General features: G+C 39.7%; 1 protein-coding gene across 1 annotated transcript in view; it reads right to left on the reverse strand.

The window, feature by feature from the left end:
* SMYD4 (SET and MYND domain containing 4) overlaps positions 1–24,258 on the reverse strand; it is a 54,114-nt gene that overhangs the window by 22,677 nt on the left and 7,179 nt on the right. The window contains exons 3-5 of the mRNA XM_059380326.1: positions 11,303–11,447; positions 4,073–4,162; positions 1,415–2,552 (exon numbers count right to left, since the gene is read on the reverse strand). Of these exons, the coding sequence (XP_059236309.1) occupies positions 1,415–2,552; positions 4,073–4,162; positions 11,303–11,447 (1,373 nt within the window). The remainder of the gene's footprint in view (positions 1–1,414; positions 2,553–4,072; positions 4,163–11,302; positions 11,448–24,258) is intronic.

Here is a 24,258-nt window from a genome sequence, read left to right on the forward strand (position 1 = left end):
AAAAATACATGAAAAAATATTTTTTAAAATGCCAGTGAATGTACCCAAGGGAAAATATAATTCCAGAAAAACACCCAACAGATGTATTTTAGAAGGTAGCAATGGCTCAAAGAAGCCAATGGAAGCAGAGGAGAGAATGGAGACTGGCTTGCAATGGGATTTCCTGGCATTATAGGATGAAGCCAGGGCTATTCTGGGGGTGTTCCATGTGCTTCAGGATGGGGAAGACAGTCTTTCTCCAAAACACTTCTCGTGAAATGCCTACATACCATATAACTTGGCAGCTGCATTAAAATTAAAGATAAAAACATATATATAAAAGGTTGATGAAATTCTAGATTACCTAATGTGAGAAGATCAAAAGAGCTAAGCATGCATAGCTTCCTAAAGCCACATTTACATCAGGCTGTCTATAAATCTTAGGTTTAGGTAATATCCAATTTTTCCCCTCAAGAGAGTTAATTAGAAATTTGAGAAAGGTATAATGACCTAATTGAATTGAAAGACATTATCTGCTAAAATGGAGATCACACAATATAAGTACCAGAAACACTGTTTCTTTTCTATAGTATCTGTTGTTAGTACAGTGTCACTCATGATGCTGGCCACAGTCAACCTCTCCATCTACCTTAAATAGACTTGTCTGTAGGACCTGGTTCAGGCAAGCAGGTCTAGGCTGGTCTGTGTCTAGAGGCAGCCCCTAGATTGTTGGCCCCTGGCCAAAGGACAGCCCAAACAGGCTGGCCAACCATTCAATACTGTGTGAAAAGCTGTGCTTGGCCAGATAACTCTCTTGGAAATTTAAAACAGAAGGACAGAAGAAATCCGTCAGTTGGAAAGAGAAGAGACAGAGTAGCTGAGTCACATGAATAAGATTTTGATACCTTAACTCAACGGCAGACTCTTCTTTTTTTTAGATTAAAAAAAATATTTTATTTATTCATTTATTGGAGAGAGAAAGTGAGAGAAGCAGACTGTCCGCTGAGCAGAGAGCCCTATATAGGGCTCAGTCCCAGGATCCTGGGATCATGACCTGAGCTGAACACAGATGGTTAACATACTGAGCCACCCAAGCGCCCCATGGACCTCTCTTCTTTCTGCAGTCTTATTATTTTAGTTCTCCTTCACTATAAAAATCCCTCTGTAACAGGGTTTTTAATTTTCAAGTGTATTTGTAAACAACACCTCATCTTCACAACTCAGTAAAGTTAGGTGGGATTAAACTACCTGTTGCTGAGACAAGACAACTGAGGCAGAGTGGGCTCAAAGAGTTTGGGTCACACAGCTTCTCAATGTTGCAATCATGGTAACACAGGACAGTTAGACCACCACTACTGTTTTTGTTCACAGTTCTTTCCTCCCAGACGTGAGCAACATCAAGAACAGAGTAAGGCAAATAAAGCTCTCCTCTTACCTGTCTGCTGAATGGTAGTTATGGCCTGAGCATTGCACTGTAGCTGTAACATGTGCTTCAACATGGCCACTCCCCAGGTACTCAACTCGGAACACAAGATAGGAGGTGCTGCGGCGTCCGGCTTCGAGGAGTCGGCTGCTTCCAGCTGCCTGCAGAGCGCCGACACACTGAGGGCACAGAGGAATTTGTATTCTGGGCTATGGTGCTCAGTATGGGGCAAGAGGTGGAAGACAGCATTGTAGTTATTTTCGTATTTGCCGTTGACATCACAGCCTGGAACTGGGGTCTGAACTATGTTGCCATTCTCCTCACTCTCCCCTCCCAGGTCAGAACGGAGTGTGTGTACCGGAGTCTCGCTTTCAGGTGAGCACATGTCCTTGTTACTAATCTCACTGCTAAGCTTCCTTATGACTTTGCTGGCACCCTCGAATCTAGCTAAAAGGGTCGCCCTCAGCGCGACGTGGCAGAAGATACCCAGTGTGAGCAGCAGCCCCCCGAGAGGACACTCTCTGTTATGGTAGAGACCCCAGGCCTGCTGCATACACTCGTGGCTGCAGTACTTGGCATAGCTGCAACCATCACAGGGAACCATGGCCAGAGTGTGCGTCAAACATCGGTGACAGTAGAGGTCCCCATTTGTGACTCTGGTATCCCACTTGTTTGCTAGGCCTTGATGTAGTGGGGGCCTTTCTCCCGGGTTAAGGACACTCACGAAAGCATCCTCCTTCAACAAGAGCTCTCCAGGGAGAATATCTTCTGTGGCAATCAGATAGCGGCCTCGTAAAGGGTCCATGCACAGGCTGACAGAGGACGAGGCACAAGGAATCTGTTCATTCACCTCCCTTAGGTCCATATCCTCAAAGATTTTCGTTAGAGTTGTTGGGAAGGTTGCTGTGAGCCTCTCCCTTTCTTGTACTTTCATTTTCAGACGACACAGGTTTCGCTGCAGAATTTGAAACTGGGCAGCTGCTACGTTTGGTTTGGCAGCAAAGTTACTTTCAAGATCCCTGATGGTCTGGCCTGCCTCCTGTAGTCTCCCCAGGGTCACCAGACACTCGACCTTTCGCAATGTCACCTTGGGTTGCAAACTTTCTGGATACCCATGCATCTGTGCCCTTGTGATATCTTTAAGACACATCTGAAAATAGAAAGGAAATCCCCCATGAGCCCCTTGGACCTGACTCTTCAATGTCTACTGAAAATCTTAACAAAAATCTACAGGAAAGTTAAAGATGATTAAAAATGGAGCGACTCTAATTACATTCTTGCTTATTTCTTTAAATCATATTCTGCTGTGTGATCTTTTAAGAAATTAAGTCATACTTGCCAAAGATATTGAATTTAATTGTCTTATTAAATATTCCTGTTTTGAGGGCAAAAAAAAGTCTTACAGACAGAAGAACTGTAGTGATTAAAGGAGTAGGCTTAGAAGTCAGACAGATCTGCAATCCACTCCTGACTGCATCTTACTAGCTGTATGACCTTGTGCAAGCAATTTAATTTCTCAGTATCTTAGTGTTCTCATCTGAAAAACATAGATACCTCACAGGGTTGTTTTAAGGATGAAATAAGGTAATATACCTAAAGTGCTGAAAAGAGCACATGCGTTCAATAAATGGTAACTGCTGCTACAAGAAGGGAAATAAAAATAACCAATGTAGAGAGGTTATAAAGGGTTACATAGTTCACAAGTTCTTCCAACTGTTGTCCTCAATTGCCTAGGACTTTCCTGCTTAGGGCCTAGAGTTAAATTCTTGCTCACCTCTTTTATTTTATTTCATTTTTGGAGAGAGAGACAGAGAGAGAGATGGCAAGAGTGGCAGAGAGGGGCAAAGGGAGAGGGAGAGAGAGAATCTTAAGCAGGCTCCAACCAGCACAGAGCCTGACATGGAGCTCGATCTCAGGATCCTGAGATCATGACCTGAGCCAAAATCAGGAGTCAAGATACTCAACTGACTGAGCCACCCAGACGCCCCACTTGCTTGTCTCTTTCAGTTCAAAGGGCAGTAAGTGTGAACTTGTGATTATTCAACTAGTTCTTAACTCTAGGACATATTTTAAAAATTCCTGGGGCATTCCAAAACGGATGTTACCAAAATGACATTTGAGAGCTTGGCGTTAGCCACCAACTGGGGAATGAGAAAAAAGCCACTCCTATCAAGCCCACTCCCTCAGAGGCATACACAGGCATTTTGGCGCAACTTCTAGTTGCCCATTCAAAATATGTATGGAGGGTGGACCATATTACCGCAGGGATAACCCTGAACATGCTCCTTATTAAGAAACAAACAAACAAGTAAATGGCTTGCAAACCCTTGGAACCTGAAGTATTATTAGCAACACATCTCACAGCTCATCTTGACACTGAGAACTGCTGACCCACTGGATATATATAGTTCCTGGCCCTGTGCCATATGCCAGGACTCCTGTCAACCAATACCACCCCACATGATCACCTGTGTGATAGGTAAAACTAATCAGGAGAAAGAAAAAATGCATCAGAACAAATTTGGGAGGATACCAATTTTCTTCCAACTTGACCAGTTCATAGCAGGGGCCAATTTTAGTGCTCTAAGGTAGGAGCAGAGCTGAAGGTCTAGTCTTCTAGTGAACCCCCTACCAATCATTTTCAAACACACCAGGCACCCCGATACTCACTTCATACTCATCCATGTAGAAGAGGGCCGCAGAGCGATTGGCATAACACAGTGAAATGTCCGCAGTGTGAGGCCTCGCATGGGATATTCCCTGCAAAACAATGAAGCAGTTAAAGACATCAAAGGAAACTAGAATTTTAAAACATAATTTCTATACCCAACTTGGAGCCAGAACTCATAACCCCAAGATCAAGAGTCCTATGCTCCACCTACTGAGCCAGCCAGGCACACCAAAAACTAGCATCTTTAAAGTGTTTCTGGGGGGGATACCTGGGTGGTTTCGTCAGTTATGTGTCTGCCTTCAAGTCAGGTCATGATTCCAGGGTCCTGGGATCAAGCCCCAGGTCAGGCTCAGTGGGTAGTCTGCTTCTCCCTCTCCCTCTGCTGCTTCCCTGTTTGTGTTTGCACACGCACTCTCTCTCTGACAAACAAATAAATAAAATCTTCAAAAAAAAACCAACTTTTTTTTTCATATAATTAAGGGCTATACTATAAAAGATAATAGGAAATTGGTAAAGTTAGTGGATCTCTTTGTGCTTCGGCTTCATTTTTAACTACCTTAGAGCCAAGCCGTGAAGGTCAAGTGAGGAAATAAATATTCAAAGCACTTTGAAGACAGCAGCATCAGATGGAGCTTCAGCCACAAACAATACTGAAGGTAAATGAAAATGGAGGAAAATATTGCAAGCACAATCCTGCACATAACAAAGGGTGAGTGGCACAAATAGAAATTCACAGAAGAAGAAACACTAATGATACTTCTTTCTTAGAAAACAAATAGTTCATTTGTGGATCACAAAATATATGAAAACGAAAGCACACAATGTTTCATTTTTTTCTACCACCAAACTGGCAACGATTAATAATTATCATAAAGGCAGCATCTTAAACCACTGAAGAAAAGATAGAGATTACTCAGTAAAATTATTGTGACCAGAAGGTAGTCACTGAAGACAAAGCTGGCTCTCTATGATAAACCTTTCATTAGGATAAATTCTAATTGGACCAAAATCTTAATGTAGGGCGCCTGGGTGGCTCAGTGGGTTAAGCCGCTGCCTTTGGCTCAGGTCGTGATCTCAGGGTCCTGGGATCGAGTCCGCATCGGGCTCTCTGCTCAGCAGGGAGCTTGCTTCCTCCTCTCTCTCTCTCTGCCTGCCTCTCTGCCTACTTGTGATCTCTCTGTCAAATAAATAAATAAAATCTTTAAAAAAAAAAATCTTAATGTAAAAAATGAAACTCGTGGAGCACTAGAAGAAACTATGGGAATAACCTAAAGCGATGTTGGAGTGAGGAATCCCTTTCTAACTATGATACAAAACCCAGAAGTTTTATAAGAGGTTAATAAATTTGACTACATAAAACATTTCTTTACCAATAAAAGCAATCTCAAAAGGCAAACATGGAATTGGAAAAAATATCTGCAACTCCTATCACAGGCAAAGGGCTCATTTCTTTACTTTATAATTAGTTCCTACAGATCCATAAGATGATGACCAATAATTCAATAGGAAAATACGCAAATAATAGGAACAGAGAGTTCTAATGGGAAATATAAATGGCTCGTAAACATATGAAAAAATGCTCAACTTCATTCCTAATCAGCAAAATGCAAATTAAAACTCTACTGGATTTTGAAATGATTATGCTAAGGAAAATAAGCCAGAAACACAAGAACCAGTATTGTATGATTTCACTTGCATGAGGTGTCTGGAATTGGCAATATCATAGAGACAGAAAGTAGAACAGAGGTTGCCTGAGGTGAGGGGGAAGGGAGGTATGGAGAGTTATTGCTTGTTTGGGTTGGTGAGAATGTTCTGGAAATGTATAATGATGATGGCTGCACAACACTGTGAATGTGCTTATTAATGCTACTCCATTATATATACTTAAAAATGGTTAAAATGGAACATTGTAGTGTGTATTCTACCATAATAAAAAGTTTTCATCTGATAAATTGAGAAAAATCCCTATTTTTTACCTATCAGACTGGCAAAGATAAATAAAATTGATAGTGCACTGAGTTGTCAAAGGAGTGGGAAAATGGGCGTTCTGTTATGTTGCCAGCGGGAGTATAAGTTGGTTTCACGATTAGGAAGGGCAAGTTAGCAATATGTATGTATCTTTCACATCCATCTGTATCATTTATATCTCCATTACACCAGCAATTCTTCTTGAATTTATCCTACAGATAGAAGCCTTTACCCTAAAGATATGGATATTGACAAAATAACATATGCCAAGTTTCTCAACACTAGGTTGTTTGGAATAGCAAAAGATAGGAAACAACTTAGATCAATTATGTATAGATCTACAAGACACTGGTTAAATAAACTATATATCCATATTATGGAAAATCATGTAGCTATCAAGAAAAGAATAAGGACGCTCTTCATGTACTGATGTAGAATGATTTTCAAGATACTATTAATTGAAAAAAGCACGGGGCTGAATAGGGTATACAGAATGTTATTTATATAAAAAGTGTGTGTGCAGGAATAAGAGTATTTGTATTCATTTTTATATGCCAAAGTATCTCTGGAAAGATACATTAAAAAAAGAAAAGATTTATTTATTTCCTTGAGAGAGAGAGAGTGCTCGCATGTGAGCAGGGGGAGGTACAAAGGGAGAGAATGCAGCAAACTCCTTGCTAAGCATTGAGTGAGGAGTCTGAGGTGGGGCTTCATCCTAAGACCCTGAGATCATGACCTGAGCTGAGATCAAGAGTCAGAGCAGCTTAACCAATGAGCCACCCAGGTGCCCCTGGAAAGATACATTTAACCAGGTTCGCTTCTGGTGTTGTGTAAACAGGTGGCAACGGGTACAGAAGAAATAGACTATATTATAAATATACTCTCTACTTTTTGAATTTGAACTATGTACATACATTTCCTATTCAAAAATAAATAGAAGGGCACCTGGGTGGCTCAGATAGTTAAGTGTCTGCCTTGGGCTCAGGTTCATGATCCTAGGGTCCTGGGATCAAGCCCCCCCTGTGAGCTCCTTGCTCAGCTGAAAGTTTGCTTCTCCCTCTCCTTCTGTCTCTCCCCCTTCCTTGTGCTCTTTCTCTCTAGCTCTCTCTCAAATAAATAAATAAAATCTTTAAAAATAAATAGATAAACAATAAAATCTTTTTGTTTTTTAGATTTTATTTATTTATTTGATAGGGAGAGCAAGAGCGCAAGCAGGGAGAGCTGTAGAAGGAGAGGGAAAAGCAGGCTTCCTGCCAAGCAGGGAGCCCAATATGAGGCTCTATCTCAGGACCTCAGGATCATGACCTGAGCCGAAGGCAGGTGCTTAACTATTTGAGCCACCCAGATACCCCAAAATCTTAATAACTAGTACTGCCTCCTCTCTTTCTACCTGCCTCTCTGCCTACTTGTGATCTGTCGAATAAATAAAATACTAAAAAAAAGGGGGGGGGGCACCTGGGTGGCTCAGTGGTTTAGGCCTTTGCCATTAGCTCAGGTCATGATCTCAGGGTCCTGGGTTTGAGCCCCACATCAGGCTCTCTGCTCAGCAGGGAGCCTGCTTCCCTCCTCTCTTTCTACCTGCCTCTCTGCCTACGTGTGATCTCTCTCTCTCTCTCTGTCGAATAAATAAATAAAATCTTAAAAAAAAATAACTAGTATTGCTAAGGACATAGAGAAATGAACGTTCCCATACTTCACTAGAAGGGTTATTAACTAGTTCTTTCCTAGAGAACAATTCAGCATCAAGTACCAAAGGCCTTAAAGAAATACATTCAACTGACCCAGCAATTGCTCTTCTCAGAATTTATCCTAAGAAAACCATCAGATGTGTAAAAATATTTACATAGAAAGACGTTCCTTTATAGCTCTGCAATACCAAGCAATCTGCCAGCATTAGGAGACATTAAATCAAGTACAGTTCCCTGTAATGGAACACTGAGCTAGCTGTAAAAAATCATGGGCTAGTGGAAAATTTAATAACACGAGAAAATGGTCACAATAAATTGTTGAGGGAAAAAACCAGATTACAAAACAGTAAGTGCAGCATTATCCCAATTTTGTAAAAGAAAAACATATTTTCGGAGGAAAAAAGTGTCTGGATGGATATAAGCAAAAATGTTAACAGTGCCTATCATTGGTTATGGGATTTTTTTACTCCTTATGCTTCTCTCTATTTTCCAAGTAAATTACAAAATATAGTACTTTGATAATGAGATAAAAACAACAAATATTATTTTTAAAAAGAAAGAAAAGAGCAGCTTTGTAGAAAACTGCAAAGTGCCATAACCACCAAAATTTTAGCTTCATGCAATAGGAAGGCTCATCTCCCTCCATATCCAGAGCAAGCCTTAATTTTTTTTGTCTGATTTCACTTTTTTACTTGTTTTCCTTGAAAAACTTCCCATGGGATCACATTTCTGATGGGCAAGCATAAAGTAGAAGAAATTAGCTCTGAAAAAGAACTATTAAGCCATTTATTAGTGTATCATTAAATCTAGTGAATCTTAATTCTTCAGCATTCACTAATGCTTACAGGAGTCCAGTAAATACTTTATGTGACAACATTACAAAGCAGAGCCTTCATCAGTCCGAGAGCTTCTTGTTTTAAGTCTGATAGTTGCTGGAAAACTAATTCCAAATATTAACACTTGGCCGTGGTAAAGATTCAGAGTAGGGGTACACCATTCAAGTTCATACTCATTCTTTCAATATGCAAGATCACAGATGGGGGGGTAGGGGATCGGTTCACTCTTGCTTTAGGCCCATATTTATCTCTTAAATGTTATAGAAGAAAAGTCTCTCAGGGGTCCTGTTTCAGTTTCTACCATGGAAGCCAGACAGTAAAGGCAGCAGATTGATAAAAGCCACTCTTTCTCATCAAAATCTAACTCAGTGATGCTTAATTTTAAATACTGGCATACCTCATTTTAATGTGCTTTTCAGACATGGTATTATTTCCCCCCACAAATGAAAGGTTTGTGGCACTCCTGCATCGAGCAAGTCTGTCGGCACTGTGTAATGGCATTTGCTTACATTACGTGTTACATTTCGTTAATTCCTGCAATACTTCAAGCCATTCATCATTATTGTATTTGTTATGGTGAGCTGGGATGAGTGACAATCACTTGCTGAAAGCTCAGATGGTGGTATTGTTTTTAGCAATAAAGTATTTTTAAATTAAGGTATGTATACATTTAAAAAATTTTTTTATTTATTTTCAGCATAACAGTATTATTTTTTCACCATACCCAGTGCTCCATGCAATCCGTGCCCTCTATAATACCCACCACCTGATACCCCAACCTCCCACCGGCCCCCCCGCCACTTCAAACCCCTCAGGTTGTTTTTCAGAGTCTATAGTCTCTCATGGTTCACCTCCCCTTCCAATTTCCCCCAACTCCCTTCTCCTCTCTAACTCCCCATGTCCTCCATGCTATTTGTTATGCTCCACAAATAAGTGAAACCATATGATAATTGACTCTCTCTGCTTGACTTATTTCACTCAGCATAATCTCTTCCAGTCCCGTCCATGTTGCTACAAAAGTTGGGTATTCATCCTTTCTGATGGAGGCATAATACTCCATAGTGTATATGGACCACATTTTCCTTATCCATTTGTCCGTTGAAGGGCATCTTGGTTCTTTCCACAGTTTGGCGACCGTGGCCATTGCTGCTATAAACATTGGGGTACAGATGGCCCTTCTTTTCACTACATCTGTATCTTTGGGATAAATACCCAGGAGTGCAATTGCAAGGTCATAGGGAAGTTCTATTTTTAATTTCTTGAGGAATCTCCACACTGTTCTCCAAAGAGGCTGCACCAACTTGCATTCCCACCAACAGTGTAAGAGCAAAGATAACAGTCAAAATAAACAAAGAGGCAACCCACGGAATGGGAGAAGATATTTGCAAATGACAGTACAGACAAAAGGTTGATATCCAGGATCTATAATGAACTCCTCAAACTCAACACACACAAAACAATCATATCAAAAAATGGGCAGAAGATATGAACAGACACTTCTCCAATGAAGACATACAAATGGCTATCAGACACATGAAAAAATGTTCATCATCATTAGCCATTAGGGAGATTCAAATCAAAACCACATTGAGATACCACCTCACACCAGTTAGAATGGCCAAAATTAACAAGACAGGAAACAACATGTGTTGGAGGGGATGTGGAGCAAGGTATGTATACATTTTTTTTTTAAAGATTTTATTTATCTGATAGATAGAGATCCCACGTAGGCAGACAGGCAGACAAAGAGAAAGAGGAAGGGAAGAAGCAGGCTCCCTGCCGAGCAGAGAGACTGATGCGTGGCTCAATCCCAGGACTCTGGAATCATGACCCGAGCCGAAGGCAGAGGCTTTAACCCACTGAGCCACCCAGGCGCCCCAGGTATGTATACATATTTTGTAGACTTCATGCTATTGCATACTTAACGGACAAGGATATGGTGTAAACAACCCTTAGGTGCACCAGGAAACCAAAAAATTCACTTGACAAGCTTTACTGAGATAGTCTGGAACCAAACTCATTATCTCCTAGGTATCTCTGGCATCTGTTGACAACCTTCCAAATGGAGTTCAAATAGGCTGCAGCAATTGAACTTATTTTCCTTTCAGACTTCTAAGTCATACTGGTTGTAAACTATCACTGTGGCTAGCCAAAAATTGAGGTGCTCTCTAAACTGGAACTATCAAACCAACAGCCTCGTTGGTCATCAAATAAAAATGGCACGCAATTCAAAGACAGCTAACAGACACTGGACAAGGCAGAGCCAGGGGTCCAATAAGCCTATAGTGCTACAAGGTATCTGTGGGAATCTGAGAATAGAAGTTTCTGGATGAAACCCAGGACACACAATACAAACTACCTGTTGTCCTGGCATATAACCAACAGCAGAATTTTGCCGGTTTTCTTTCTTTTTAAAAGATTTTATTTATTTATCTGACAGAGAGAGGGAGAGATCACAAGTAGGCAGAGCAGCAGGCGGGGGCGGGGGAGCAGGCTCCCTGCTGAGCAGAGAGCCCGATGTGGGGCTCCTTTTCAGGACCCTGAGATCATGACCTAAGGCGAAGGCAGAGGCTTTAACCCACTGAGCCACCAAGGTGCGCTTGCCGGTTTTCTTTATCAAATTCAATTTACAAATTATAAACAAAGCAACCAGTGGCTACACAATTCAGCAAAAAGCTTAAATACACATTGCTAAATTGTTAACATAGCCCTTTCTGCTGAGCTGGGGGTGACTTACCTTAGAGTACAACACTGTGGCTCCCACATAATCCTTCTTCTGAAATTTTTTATTTCCTTCTTCTCTGTAGAAAGGAGGAGCATTGGGGTCCTTTCCCACAAGGTAACCGCTAGCGAGACTTTTTAAAAACGTCTCATCCTCAGGCCTTCGTGAAGAAATAAACAAAAAAGAGCACACATTTGTTATTTCAAGAGAAGCTCCTAACCATTGAACTTGAAATGGGAGTACCTATAAAACCCTGGGATTGTGTCATGTAATGTGAATGGGGGAGAGTGGCCTTGCCTAAAACAATGGATTCTTTGCTAATAATTTCCTTCTTCTCTACTCCCTTTCTACCTTTAAAAACCTTCCCTTTCCTGTAGCCCTTTGGAGCTCCCCTCTACTTGCCAGATGGGATGCCGCTCAACTTTTTCTTTTCTTTTTTTTTTTTTTTAAGATTTACTTATTTGAGAGAGAGCGCATAAGCAGAGGGAAAGGGAGAAGCAGGTTCCCCTCTGATCAAGGAGCCCGATATAGGGCTTAATCCCAGGACCTTGGAATCACGACCTGAAGGCAGATACTTAACTGAGCCACCCAGGCAACCCAAGATGGTACTCAATTTATGAATCAATTAATAAAGCCAATTTGATTTTTAAAATTTACTTGGTTGACTTGTATTTAACAAAGGAAATCACACAGCAATTCTTTTTTTTTTTTAAAGATTTTTATTTATTTATTTGATAGACAGAGATTACAAGTAGGCAGAGAAGCATGCAGAGAGAGAGGAGGAAGCAGGTTCCCTGCTGAGCAGAGAGCCGATGTGGGGCTGGATCCCAGGACCCTGAGACCATGACCTGAGCTGAAGGCAGAGGCTTTAACCCACTGAGCCACCCAGGCGCCCCAATTCTTTTTTTTTTTTTTTTTAAAGATTTATTTATTTATTTATTTGCGAGAGAGAGCAAGAGCGAGAGAGAGAGCGCGCGCACAAGCAGGGGGAGCAGCCAAGGGAGAGGGAGAAGCAGGCTCTCCAATCAGCAGGGAGCCCGATCCCATGACCCTGGGATCATGACCTGAAGCCAAAATCAACAGTCAGATGCTTAACCAACTAAGTTGCCAGGTGGCCCTAACACAACAATTCCTTGGTACTGTTTTTTCAAGTAATTCTGAAAGTATTTTAACCTGAAAAGCTAAAAAAAAAAAGTATACAAATGCTCTATATTATAGTAAAATTAAGAAATTTGATCTAATACACACACAAATATACACATATACTGGCAATGGAGACTACACCTTTCTTCCATCAAGGAGAAATACTATAGAAGACCCTAGGTTCTCTCTTTGACTGTAAAGCAATAAAGTAAAATATGCATAACGTGAAAACTAAAAATTCTCTTAAGCAACTCTTGGGTCAAAGAAATCAAAATCAAAACTTAAGAATGTTTAGAAAAGTGTATTTCAAATTTTTGCTTACAAAGACCTGTAGTAGGGAATAGCTTTTAAATTATGATTCAGGGGCGCCTGGGTGGCTCAGTGGGTTAAGCCGCTGCATTCGGCTCAGATCATGATCTCAGGGTCCTGGGATCCAGTCCCACATCGGGCTCTCTGCTCGGCAGGGAGCCTGCTTCCTCCTCTCTCTCTCTCTGCCTGCCTCTCTGCCTACTTGTGATCTCTGTCAAATAAATAAATAAAATCTTAAAAATAAATAAATAAATTATGATTCGGTATGATGCATCTGAGTACGTATATATTGAAATTTCACAAAACGTTACTATGCATGAGTTAATATCAAATACCTTATTAGTATTTAAACACAATATAGAAAAAATCTCAATACAAAAACAAAAATTAAAAAAGATTTAATTTAATTAAAAAATTTAATTTAAAAGGTGCTTGGGGCACCTGCATGGCTCAGTTGGTTAAGCATCCCAACTCTTGATTTCAGCTCAGGTCATGATCTCAGAGTCCTGAATTGAGCCCCATGTTCGGCTTTGTGCTCGGTGCAGAGTCTGCTTGTCCCTCTCCCTCCGCTCCTCCCCACACTGGGGCTCTCTCTTTAAAATAAATAAATAAAATCTTTAAAGTGTGCTTGTCTGCTTTAAATAAATTCCAGTCTAAAACACTATGAGGACTATACCCCATGCATATCTGGTGTACCATAAGGCGTGTTCTTTTTTATTTTTGTGTTAAATTAGGTTAACCCTGAAAATCCTAGTTCAAACGAAAAGATTGTGGTGAACTGCAAAACTCTTCTTGCCTAACAATGGATATTCTTTATCCTAATCCAAAATGATGATAAATTCAATATTGTCTAATTGTTCTTCAGGGCAATTAACAACTTAGCTGCAATCATTTTCTTTTCTTTAGGTACCAAGTTAACTCAGTAATTGATTGAAAGTTTTCAAAAGCAACTGGATGTTCTATCCTTTGTTTTTTTTTTTAATATTTCAAATTTTCTTCTGGAATAGTACAATAAGAATTCAAGGAAGTGAGATAAAACAATTTTTCTAATTAATCTTTTTATGGTGATAAAATATACATGAAAAAATTTACATTTTAGCCATTTTTAAGTATACAGTTCAGTGGCATTGGGCTCACTCATAATATTGTACAATCATCACTACCATCCATTTCCAGAACTTCGTCACCACTGCAAATTGATACTCTGTACTCATCAAAAGATAACTCCCCACTCCTCCTTCTCCCTAGCCTCTGATAACCTCTATTCTATGTTCTGTCTCTATGAATTTGTTTATTCTAGGTACTTCAGGAAGTGGAATCATACAATATTTACCCTTTTATGCCTGGCTTATTTCACTTAGCATCCTATTCCCAGGATTCATCCCTATTGTAGCATGTATCAGAATTTCATCTTTTATGGATGCAGAATATTCTATTCTATGTACATACCAAATTTTGTTTATCCATTTATCTGTGGATGGACACTTGGGTTGTTTCCATTTTGGACTATTGTGAAAAATACTGTCATAAACACTGGTGTACAAATATATCTGTGCAAGTTCTGTTTTCAATTCTTTGGGGGTACAAATGTAAAAGCGGGACTGCTGGATCATACAGTAATCCTAGTTTTAATTTTTTTTAAAGATTTTATTTACTTATTTGACAGAAAGCACCAGCTGGGGGAGAGGGAGAGGAAGAAACAAACTCCCTATTGAGCAAGGAGCCCAACAAGGGACTTTAGTCCAGGACCCTGGGATCATGATGTGAACTGAAGGCAGACGATTAACCCACTGAGCCACCCAGGCGCCTAATTTTTATTTCTAAAAAAGTTCTAATTTTTTGAAGAATTACACTGTTCTCCAGAGTGGCTATACCACTTTACATTCCCACCAGCAATGCACAAAGGCTCCAGTTTCTCTACATCCTCACTGACGCGTGCTATTTTTGTTTTGTTTTGTTTTGTTTTTTTCCCTAGGAGTCATCCTAATGAATGTGAGGTGTTATTTCATTGTAGTTTTGATTTGCATTTCCCTAGTGACTTTTCATGTGCTTATTGGCCATTTATATATCCTCTTGGGAGAACTACTTGAGTAATTTGTCCATCTTTTAAAGTTTTTTATTTTTTTAATTTGAGAGAGAATGAGTGAGTGAGAGCATAAGCAGTGGGGAGGGCCAGAGGAAGAGGGAGAAGCAGACTCCCTGCTCAGAAGGGAGCCTGATGTGAGGCTTGATCCCAGGACCCCAGGATCATGACCTGAGCTAGAGGCAGACACTTAACTGACTGAGCCACCCAGGTGCCCTTTTTGTCCATTTTTTAATAGGTTGTTTGTTCTCTTGCTGTTGAGTGTAAGAGTTTGCTATATATTCTAAATATTAATTCTTATCAGATATATGATTTACCAGTATTTTCTCCCATTCTCTGGAATACTTTTTTTTTTATTTGACAGACAGAGTAGGCAGAGAGGCAGGCAGGGAGAGAGAGGAAGAAGCAGGCTCCCTGCTGAGCAGAGAGCCCGATACGGGGCTCAATCCCAGGACCCCGGGATCATGACCCCTGTGGGATGCTTTTTTAAAAAAAGTCTTTTTATTTTTATTTTTAGTAATCTCTCTGCCTAATGTGGGGCTTGAACTTATGACCCTGACATTAAGAGTCGCATGCTCTATTGATTGAACCAGTCAGGTGCCCCCCCCATGGGTTGCCTTTTTACTCTGTTATTATCTTTTTATGCACAAAGTATTTTAATTTTCATTTGTTGTCTATTTTTTCTTTTGTTGTCAGTGTCTCTGGTGTTGTATCCAAGAAAATACTGCCAGCCGGTCATAAGCTTTTGCCTCAGGTTTTCTTCTAAAAGTTAGTTTTAGTGCTGAAGTTTTAAGTCCCTGGGCTATTTTGAGTTAGCTTTTGTATCTGGTATAAGGTAAAGGTCCAAATTCATTCTTTTCATGTGGATTCTAATTAGGGAGCAGACAGAAAGAATCAAGATTCTTCTTCCAGTCTTGCCTTTTCTCTCTAGACACCTATAAAGGGAAAGCCTCTCTTGTCAACCAGCAAAGCATCAAGTCCTAGCCTCAGCACAGGGTACAGAGGATAGTACGTCTGATAATTTTTTTGTTTTTCATGACTGACTTTTTTGAAGACTCAGGACAAGAAATGTTCCACACTCTGGTTTTATGTCACTGCTTCCTCATGATCAGGTTCAGATTAAACGATTCTTGTCAAGGATATTAGTACATAGACGAATCTGTATATTTCCTATTGCTTCAAGTCAGGAGACATATAATATCAAGTAGTCCCCACTGATGATGCTAAGTTTGGCTGCCTGCTTAAAGTGGTGATTGTGGATCTCTCCAATGTAAAGATACCTTTCCCTCTGAACTTAGTAAGTAATCTGAGGGTCATACTTTTAAACCATGTGAATAACCTGTTCCAATGGGCTTTCTTCTAATGGTTTGAACATCCATCGATGACCACTGCCGCAATCAGTTATTATCCTGGGTTATAAAATGGTGATTTTCTAGTTCTATCATTATTTCTAAATTTATTAATTGGCTTTCTGCAAGACAAATGTTTCCTCCTTTCTTTTACTTATTTATGTCTTTGAGTATAGCCATAGACTTAAAATAATTCAATGTTAGAAACTATTTTTAGGGGTGCCTGGGTGGCTCAGAGGGTTAAGCCTCTGCCTTTGGCTCAGCTTATGATCCCAGGGTCCTGGGATCGAGCCCCACACCGGGCTCTCTGCTCAGCAGGGAGCCTGCTTCCCCCCCCTCTCTCTGCCTGCTTCTCTGCCTACTTGTGATCTCTCTCTCTCTGTCAAATAAATAAATAAAATCTTAAAAGAAAAAAAAAAAAGAAACTTTTTATAATACATTTTGATGCTCCATTTGTTCTAAATTTGGCCAGTGGGAACCTCTTCAGGTTGTCCCTTATGTTCTCTTTATATACAAATCCATTAGTCTTTTAATGCTTCCTTGCTTTCTGGTACAACAAGGTATGCCAGCTGAATCAGTATAAAATCAAAACAAACAGTGTGAATAATGAGTCTGTTTAGGATTTCCCAGGCAGTGAGATATTATTAATTGTGGGGGAGGGTCATTGTCCTCAAAAGGACAATACTGATAAAAGTTACCTATCTTGGGAAAACATTCCTCAAAGACTAAACCAGCAAGAAAGAAAAGTATATGCCTGGGTTTAAACTTTAAAGGCCCAATTCATACTTTTATTTAATGGACATTCATACAGAGTGTAAGTTTAAATGTTTTGGTCATTTCAGATTATGATTGAATAGTTTTACAAACAAGTCTTCAGAGCTACCTTGTTCTAAGTAAAGCAGTTTGGGGATGAAGCAGTGACAGATACATAGAAAAAATTAAAATGGAGGCAATTATTAACTACAGGGAAAACAAGAATTGTACAAGAAGAGAAATGTAATTCAAAGTCTATGATTCATATGAGTAGTATTTACATAGACATTTGTTTAACCAACATTATATTCTATTGATTATATTACATTAAAAGCTATAATATAGTTACGATGATGAGGCAAAAACAAAGTATATACATATGATTTGGAGTTAAGAGAGCAAAATTTGACATCTATAGCTAAAAGTTCAAAAAACAGCAGTATTAGTATACTGTTTAGAAATATGAAATTAAATACCCAAGAAAACAATTAAAGCAGCATCCTCTGGGAAATGGGAATGGGGAAGAATGAGACAAAGGGTTGCTGTTTTTATAAGTTGTGAATTACTATTTGACTTCTTGGGCTATATGTGTATTATTCCGATAAAAATTTCAACTAAAAATGGAAAATATGGGGCACCTGGGTGGCTCAGTCATTAAGCATCTGCCTTTGGCTCAGGTCGTGATCCCAGGGTCCTGGGATGGAGCCTCACATTGGGCTCCCTGCTGGGCAGGAAGCCTGCTTTCCCACTCCCCCTGCTTGTGTTCCTTCTCTCACTGTGTCTACAGCAAATAAAAAAATAAAATCTTTTAAAAAATAAAGGAAAATGTTTCCATTAATTAATTTTAAAAAGATTTTATTTGTTAGATCAAGAAGGAGAGTGAGCACAAGCAGGGGGCGTGGCAGGCAGAGGGAGAAATGGGCTCCCCACTGAGCAGGGAGCTCGATGTTGGACTTGATCCCAGGACCCTAGGATAATGACCTGAGCCAAAGGCTCAGTGGCTTAAGTAACCAAGCCACTCAGGCATCCTGAAAAAAATAAAATAACCTAGTCTACACATTTTTACAGGATATTTCCACTAGTCTTTAAGAATCAAATGATCCCTGCATTATATGAACTATTTCAGAGCATAGAAAACAATGGGAAGCTCTTCAGTTCGTGCTAGAAAGCCACCATAACCCAGATACCAAGAGTTGACAAAGCATGGGCACATGCACATACATGCACACCCACAAGAATATGAAAGCTAATATAATTAATGAACACAGATATAAAATTAAAAGTATCAGAAAATTGAATCAAGCCATGTTAAAAGAAAGATGGATAATAGAGTTTATCTCCAGAACAGTTCAACTTCAGTACATATACAAATGTAAGTCCTATAGTAACAAATCAAAGGAGAAAAGGAAAATGACTGTTTCATCCAAAATATATTAAAAAATAGTATTTGATAAAATTCAATACCTATTTATGATACAATATAGGCAACTTCCCTTAAACTGAAAATGGGTATGCACTATAAACCTATGGCAAATGTCCTAACTGGCTGTTACTATTCAATATTGCACTGGAGGTCTAACTAATGCTATGATAATTAAAAGATAAAATAAGGGATAAAATATTAGAAAAGAGGATTATTCTTTGTAGATACAGCTATTTACATAAAAATTCCAAGTGAATTGGCATAAAAACAATAAAATATGTGAAAATACAGTTAGTGGGCCAGTTATAAGATGAGAAAAAATTCCTAGCTTTTATTTATACCACCAATTATCAGTTAGAAAATGTAATTGGGGGAGAAAAAGTCTTATTCACAATAATAAAAACTTACAATAAGTAAGAATAAATCTAAAAGGGAAAGTATAAGACTCATACAAAGAAAACAATAAAACTTAAGGAACTTAAGGCTATAAAAGACGCCTTAAACAAATGGCAAGACATACCCTTTACTTGGATGAGGAAATTTAACATTGTAAAGATGTCAAGTCTCCTTAACTGTATCTATAAATCCAACATAATCCCCAATAAAAACCCAGTATTGTTTTTTTGAAGAACATATTTACTTGACAGAGAGAGAGAGAGCACAAGTAGGCAGAGCAGTAGGCAGTGGAAGAGGCAGAAGCAGGTTCTCCACCGAGCAGGGAGCCTGATGCAGGGCTTGATCCCGGTACCCTGGGATCATAACCTGAACCAAAGGCAGATGCTTAACTGACTGAGCCACCCAAGTGCCCCCCAAACCCAGTATTTTTTACGGATCCTGACAAGCCAACAAAAGTTACAAGGGGGAAATGTACAGAAAATACCCAAGATATTCTTGAAAAAGAATCAGTATACATGTGTGTGGGAACATGGCCTAAGAGAAGCCATGTCTATACCAGACTTCCATGCTTTTGCGTGCTCCTTCCTTCTACTTCTGATAATAAAATCTCAGGGAGAAAACCATTTCTTGTGGCTGAAAAAGGACTACCCCAATGTGGCAAAGGGGTTGAGCACGTGCTAATAGGCCTGGACAATCAGAAAGGCCCCAAACCTTTGGTTGAAAGGATTCACTGGCAGTCAAAATCAGGTTGATTGGAGTCCAATCCAGACCTATTCTGCCCAAACTCTCAGGGAAGATGGCCTCTTTTCTTGTGGTTCAGGTTGTGCTCAAGCCTACCAATGTTTATTATGTCCATCAGGTGTAGAGTTTGTCTGAGAGATGAAGAGATAAAGTCTGATGCCATCCAAGGCCATGGATTAAAATCTGCCTTTGGATATCCTAGTTTCATAGTGTGCACATTTCCTAAATGAGCTAGGTTTCTGTCCCTTGAAACTGACAGAATTCTAATATGATACTATAAAATCACAGTAAAAACCCTTTAGTTTTGGCATAGAAATGGAGTCTAGGGCGCCTGGGTGGCTCAGTGGGTTAAAGCCTCTGCCTTCCGGCTCAGGTCATGATCTCAGGGTCCTGGGATCGAGCCCCACATTAGGCTCTCTGCTCAGCAGGGAGCCTGCTTCCTTCCTCTCTCTCTCTGCCTGCCTCTCTGCCTACTTGTGATCTCTGTCTGTCAAATAAATAAATAAAATCTTAAAAAAAAAAAAAGTATTTTTATAATCTTGGAGTAGACCATCCTAAGCAAGAGACCTAACTCAAAAGCCATAAAAAATGACAGATAAACCTATATAAAAATGAAAGCAAACACAATTTATATACAATGCAAAAACACTGCAAGTAAAACAAAGAGAAATAGGAGACTAGGAGAAAAATTAGTCACATATATAGCAAAGAATTATATGGCCAGAGTTTTAAAGATCTCCTATAAATTCATAAAAGACAGACAACCCGGTAGAAAAATGGGCAAAGGACACAAACGAACAGCTTATAGAAGGAATATAGATGGGCTGTGATGTTAGAAATGATGCATTCCTTCACTAGTAATCAGAAAAATGCAAAACAAAACAAAATGAAACAAAACAAGCACTAGACATTTTTATCCTGAAGTTTGGCAAAATTAAAATCAAAGACTTGCTTTCTAGTGTCCTCAAGGATTATACAGAAGTGATTTTCATACATTGTTCATGGTAAACTGGTGAAGTCTTTTTGGAGAACAATTTGTCAGTATTTATTAAATTTTAAAATACTCATAACAAGTGATTGCAACCATACCTCTTCTAAGAATCTATCTTAAATTCTTAAATACATATACAAAAACATATAAAAAAAAGTTGATCAGATGCCTTTGTGGCTCAGTTGGTTAAGCATCTGCCTTTGGCTCAGGTCATGATCCCACGGTCCTTGGGTCAGGTCCTGCATCAGGCTCCTAGAACACCAGGGAGCGTGCTTCTCCCTCTGCCTGCCTCTTTCCTTGCTTGTGTGCACACACTCTCTCTGACATATGAATAAATAAAATATTAAAAAAAAAAAAGCTGTTCACTGTCACATTGTGTGTAACAGTAAAAATACAAGTGGAAATAACATAATTGCCCCTTGGAGCGCCTGGGTGGCTCAGTGGGTTAAGCCTCTGCCTTCGCCTCAAGTCATGATCTCAGGGTCCTGGGATCGAGCCCCCCATCGGGTTCTCTAGTCAGTGGGAAGCCTGCTTCCCTCTCTCTCTCTCTGTCTGCCTCTCTGCCTACATGTAATCTCTGTCAAATAAATAAATAAATATCTTTATTTATTTAATAAATAAAATCTTTAAAAATATATATAATATAAATAAAATATATAATATATATTTTATTATATATAACATATATGTTATAAAATATACATATAATTGCCCCTCAACAGGGAAAGAATAACTACATTATGGCATAACTACATTATGGCATAATATCATGGGGTTGCCCAAAAGATCACGGTGTGACATTGGAGAAAACATCCTAGAATAAAGCACATAATATTATCCAACAGAATAAAGAAACAGATATGCATATAGTTATTTACAATTATAGGAGAATATATAAAAGAACTAAAAAACTCCAATAAACAGTGGTTATTTCTGTGGAACTGAATGAGAAGGGTAAAAGAGAAACTTTCCTGTTAAACTTCATTAAATATCATTTCAAATATGATGAATGTATTTCTAACTTTTGAACATTTGTGAAAAAGAAGACTAACAAGCAGACAAAAAAATAAACAAACCCCAAACCCAACTATTACCCTAACTGTACCTAGTTTATACCCAAACTACCAAGACTGAATGCTGTGCTTGTTATTTCTTCCAACCAAAATCTGAGTTCCTGCTATTTGCGAGACACTATTGATAGTTGCCGGCACAGAGATAAAGATGTTAACACTGAACTTCAAAGGTATGCATTAAAAGCTCTCATTTATATGTCATATTGAGTAGCAATATGTGCCAGTTGATAAAGAGCTTTGTACATATTTCCAAACTGTCATCCGATCAGTATTTATTAAATACCTGGGTTTTTGTTTTGTTTTTTTGACAGAGCACTGCTCTTGTCTGCAAAGAGAGAGACACAGACAAGATGTACCCTCATGGAGGTTATAGTTCAGTAGTGAAGATAGACAATAAGCAAATGACTACACAAATATATAAAGGAAAGTTAGGTAGTGTTGTAAATGTATAAAAAGTGAAGGTGAGCCAGTTGGGACGCAAGAGAAGGCTTTCCTGAGGAGAGATGTGGGTGACCCGGAAGGATGAGCAGAACTTAATTCGGGTGTAGAGGAGAAGAGAGAAACCAGGAAAAGCATTTCAGGCAGAAGAAATAAAGGGAGTCAAGGCCGTGTGGCAAGAAGCAGCAGAGTGCATGTCAAGAAGTTAAAGGCCCATATGCTGAGAATTGGAGTGGGGTGAAGAGGAGGCCAGGCAGGGACACTTGGGTTGCTCAGTTGGTTAAGCATCAGCTTTCGACTCAGATCACAATCCTGGGGTCCTGGGATGGAGCTCCACATCGGGCTCCCTGCTTGGCAGGGAGGAAGTCTGCTTCTCCCTCTCACTCCCCTCCTCTGCTCTCGCATGCTCTCTCTCTCTCAAATAAATAAATAAAATCTTTAAAAGACAAAAAAAACGGGGGCACCTGGGTGGCTCAGTGGGTTAAGGCTCTGCCTTCGGCTCAGGTTGTGGTCTCAGAGTCCTGGGATCAAGCCCTGCTTCCCCCCCCCCCCTCTCTGCCTGCTGCTCTACCCACTTGTAATCTCTCTCTCTGTCAAATAAATAAATAAAATCTTTAAAAAAAAAAGAAAAGAAAAAAAAGAGGAAGCCAGGTAGATAGGCAGTGGCCAACTGCAATGTCTTGCTGGCTATATTAAGTTGAGAAATTAGGCTTTCTTTTAAGAACAAAGAAGATTCCTGAAGGACTTCAAGTGAGAGCAATAGAATCTGATTTTTGTTTTGAAAAATGATTCCTGTTGGGGTAGAGGAAATAGTCTGGAGGGAGGTAAGTATGCATCTGGGAAACAAGACAGTCATGGTCTGGCTACTGGTACTAACTTGGATCAGGGAGGTCAAGGGAGCACATTGTTTCTTTTGGTCAAATTCCCACCAAATTAGTGGCTTAAAACAAACAAAAATGTGTTATCTTAAAGTTCTGTCATGGAGCTCAATGGGTTAAAATCCAAGTGTTGATAAAGATGTGTTGCTTTCTGGAGGCTCCAGGGGAGAATCTGCTTTCTTAACCTTTTCCAGTTTCTTTCTTTCTTTTTTTTTTTTTAAAGATTTTATTTATTTATTTGACAGAAATCACAAGTAGATGGAGAGGCAGGCAGAGAGAGAGAGAGGGAAGCAGGCTCCCCGCTGAGCAGAGAGCCCGATGCGGGACTCGACCCCAGGACCCTGAGATCATGACCCGAGCCGAAGGCAGCGGCTTAACCCACTGAGCCACCCAGGCGCCCCGCTTTTCCAGTTTCTAGAGGCTGCCTACATTCTCTGGCTTGTAGCTCCCTTTCTCTACCTTCAAAACCTGCAGTGCTGCATCTCTCTGACGATTCTTTCACTAGTTCTATCTCCCTCTGACCCTTCTGCTTCCCTTCTCCACTTTGTAGGATTCTTGTGATTACACTGGGCTCACTGGAATAATCCATGCTACTCTGCCTATCTTAAACTTGGCTCATTGGCAATCTTAATCCTATTTGCAAACTTAATAACTTAACATATTTGTAAATTCCAGGGATTTGGATGCAGAGAACATTGGATTATACACCTACCAAGCAGGAAAAGGGGGAGAATGACCTTGATTTTATTGCAAAATTTTAAATATGTTTCGCAGCTCTCTTGGGGATTACAAAATGAATCCCTGATTCATTTATCATCTTCAGTTAGTACTTTTGCCATTTCCCAAACTATACAGACGAACCTTAAAACAATTTACCTCCATTTGCCCATTTGTCTATTACCATGTCTCACTTCTAAATGTTCTAAGTCTCATAAAAACATTATTACTATCACTGTTTTAAATAATGATTTTAAAAATATTTAGTCAGGGGCGCCTGGGTGGCTCAATGGGTTAAAGCCTCTGCCTTCGGCTCAGGTCATGATCCCAGGGTCCTGAGATCGAGCCCCACATCAGGCTCTCTGCTCAGCAGGGAGCCTGCTTCCTCCTCTCTTTCTCTCTGCCTGCCTCTCGGCCTACTTGTCATCTCTGTCTGTCAAATAAATAAATAAAATCTTTAAAAAAAAAAAAATTTAGTCACATATTTATCTTTTCTGGTACCTTTCATTCCTTTCTGCAACTGCATGCTTCTATCTGGGATGATTTTTTTTTTTTTTTTAAGATTTTATTTATCTGAGAGAGAATGAGAGAGAGTGCAAGAGTGGGGACGGTCAGCGGGAGAAGCAGACTCCCTGATGAGCAGGGAGCCTGACACTGGACTTCGTCCTGGGACTCCA

Source organism: Mustela nigripes, chromosome 16, assembly GCF_022355385.1.
Source record: "Mustela nigripes isolate SB6536 chromosome 16, MUSNIG.SB6536, whole genome shotgun sequence".
NCBI classification, from domain to species: Eukaryota; Metazoa; Chordata; class Mammalia; order Carnivora; family Mustelidae; genus Mustela; species Mustela nigripes.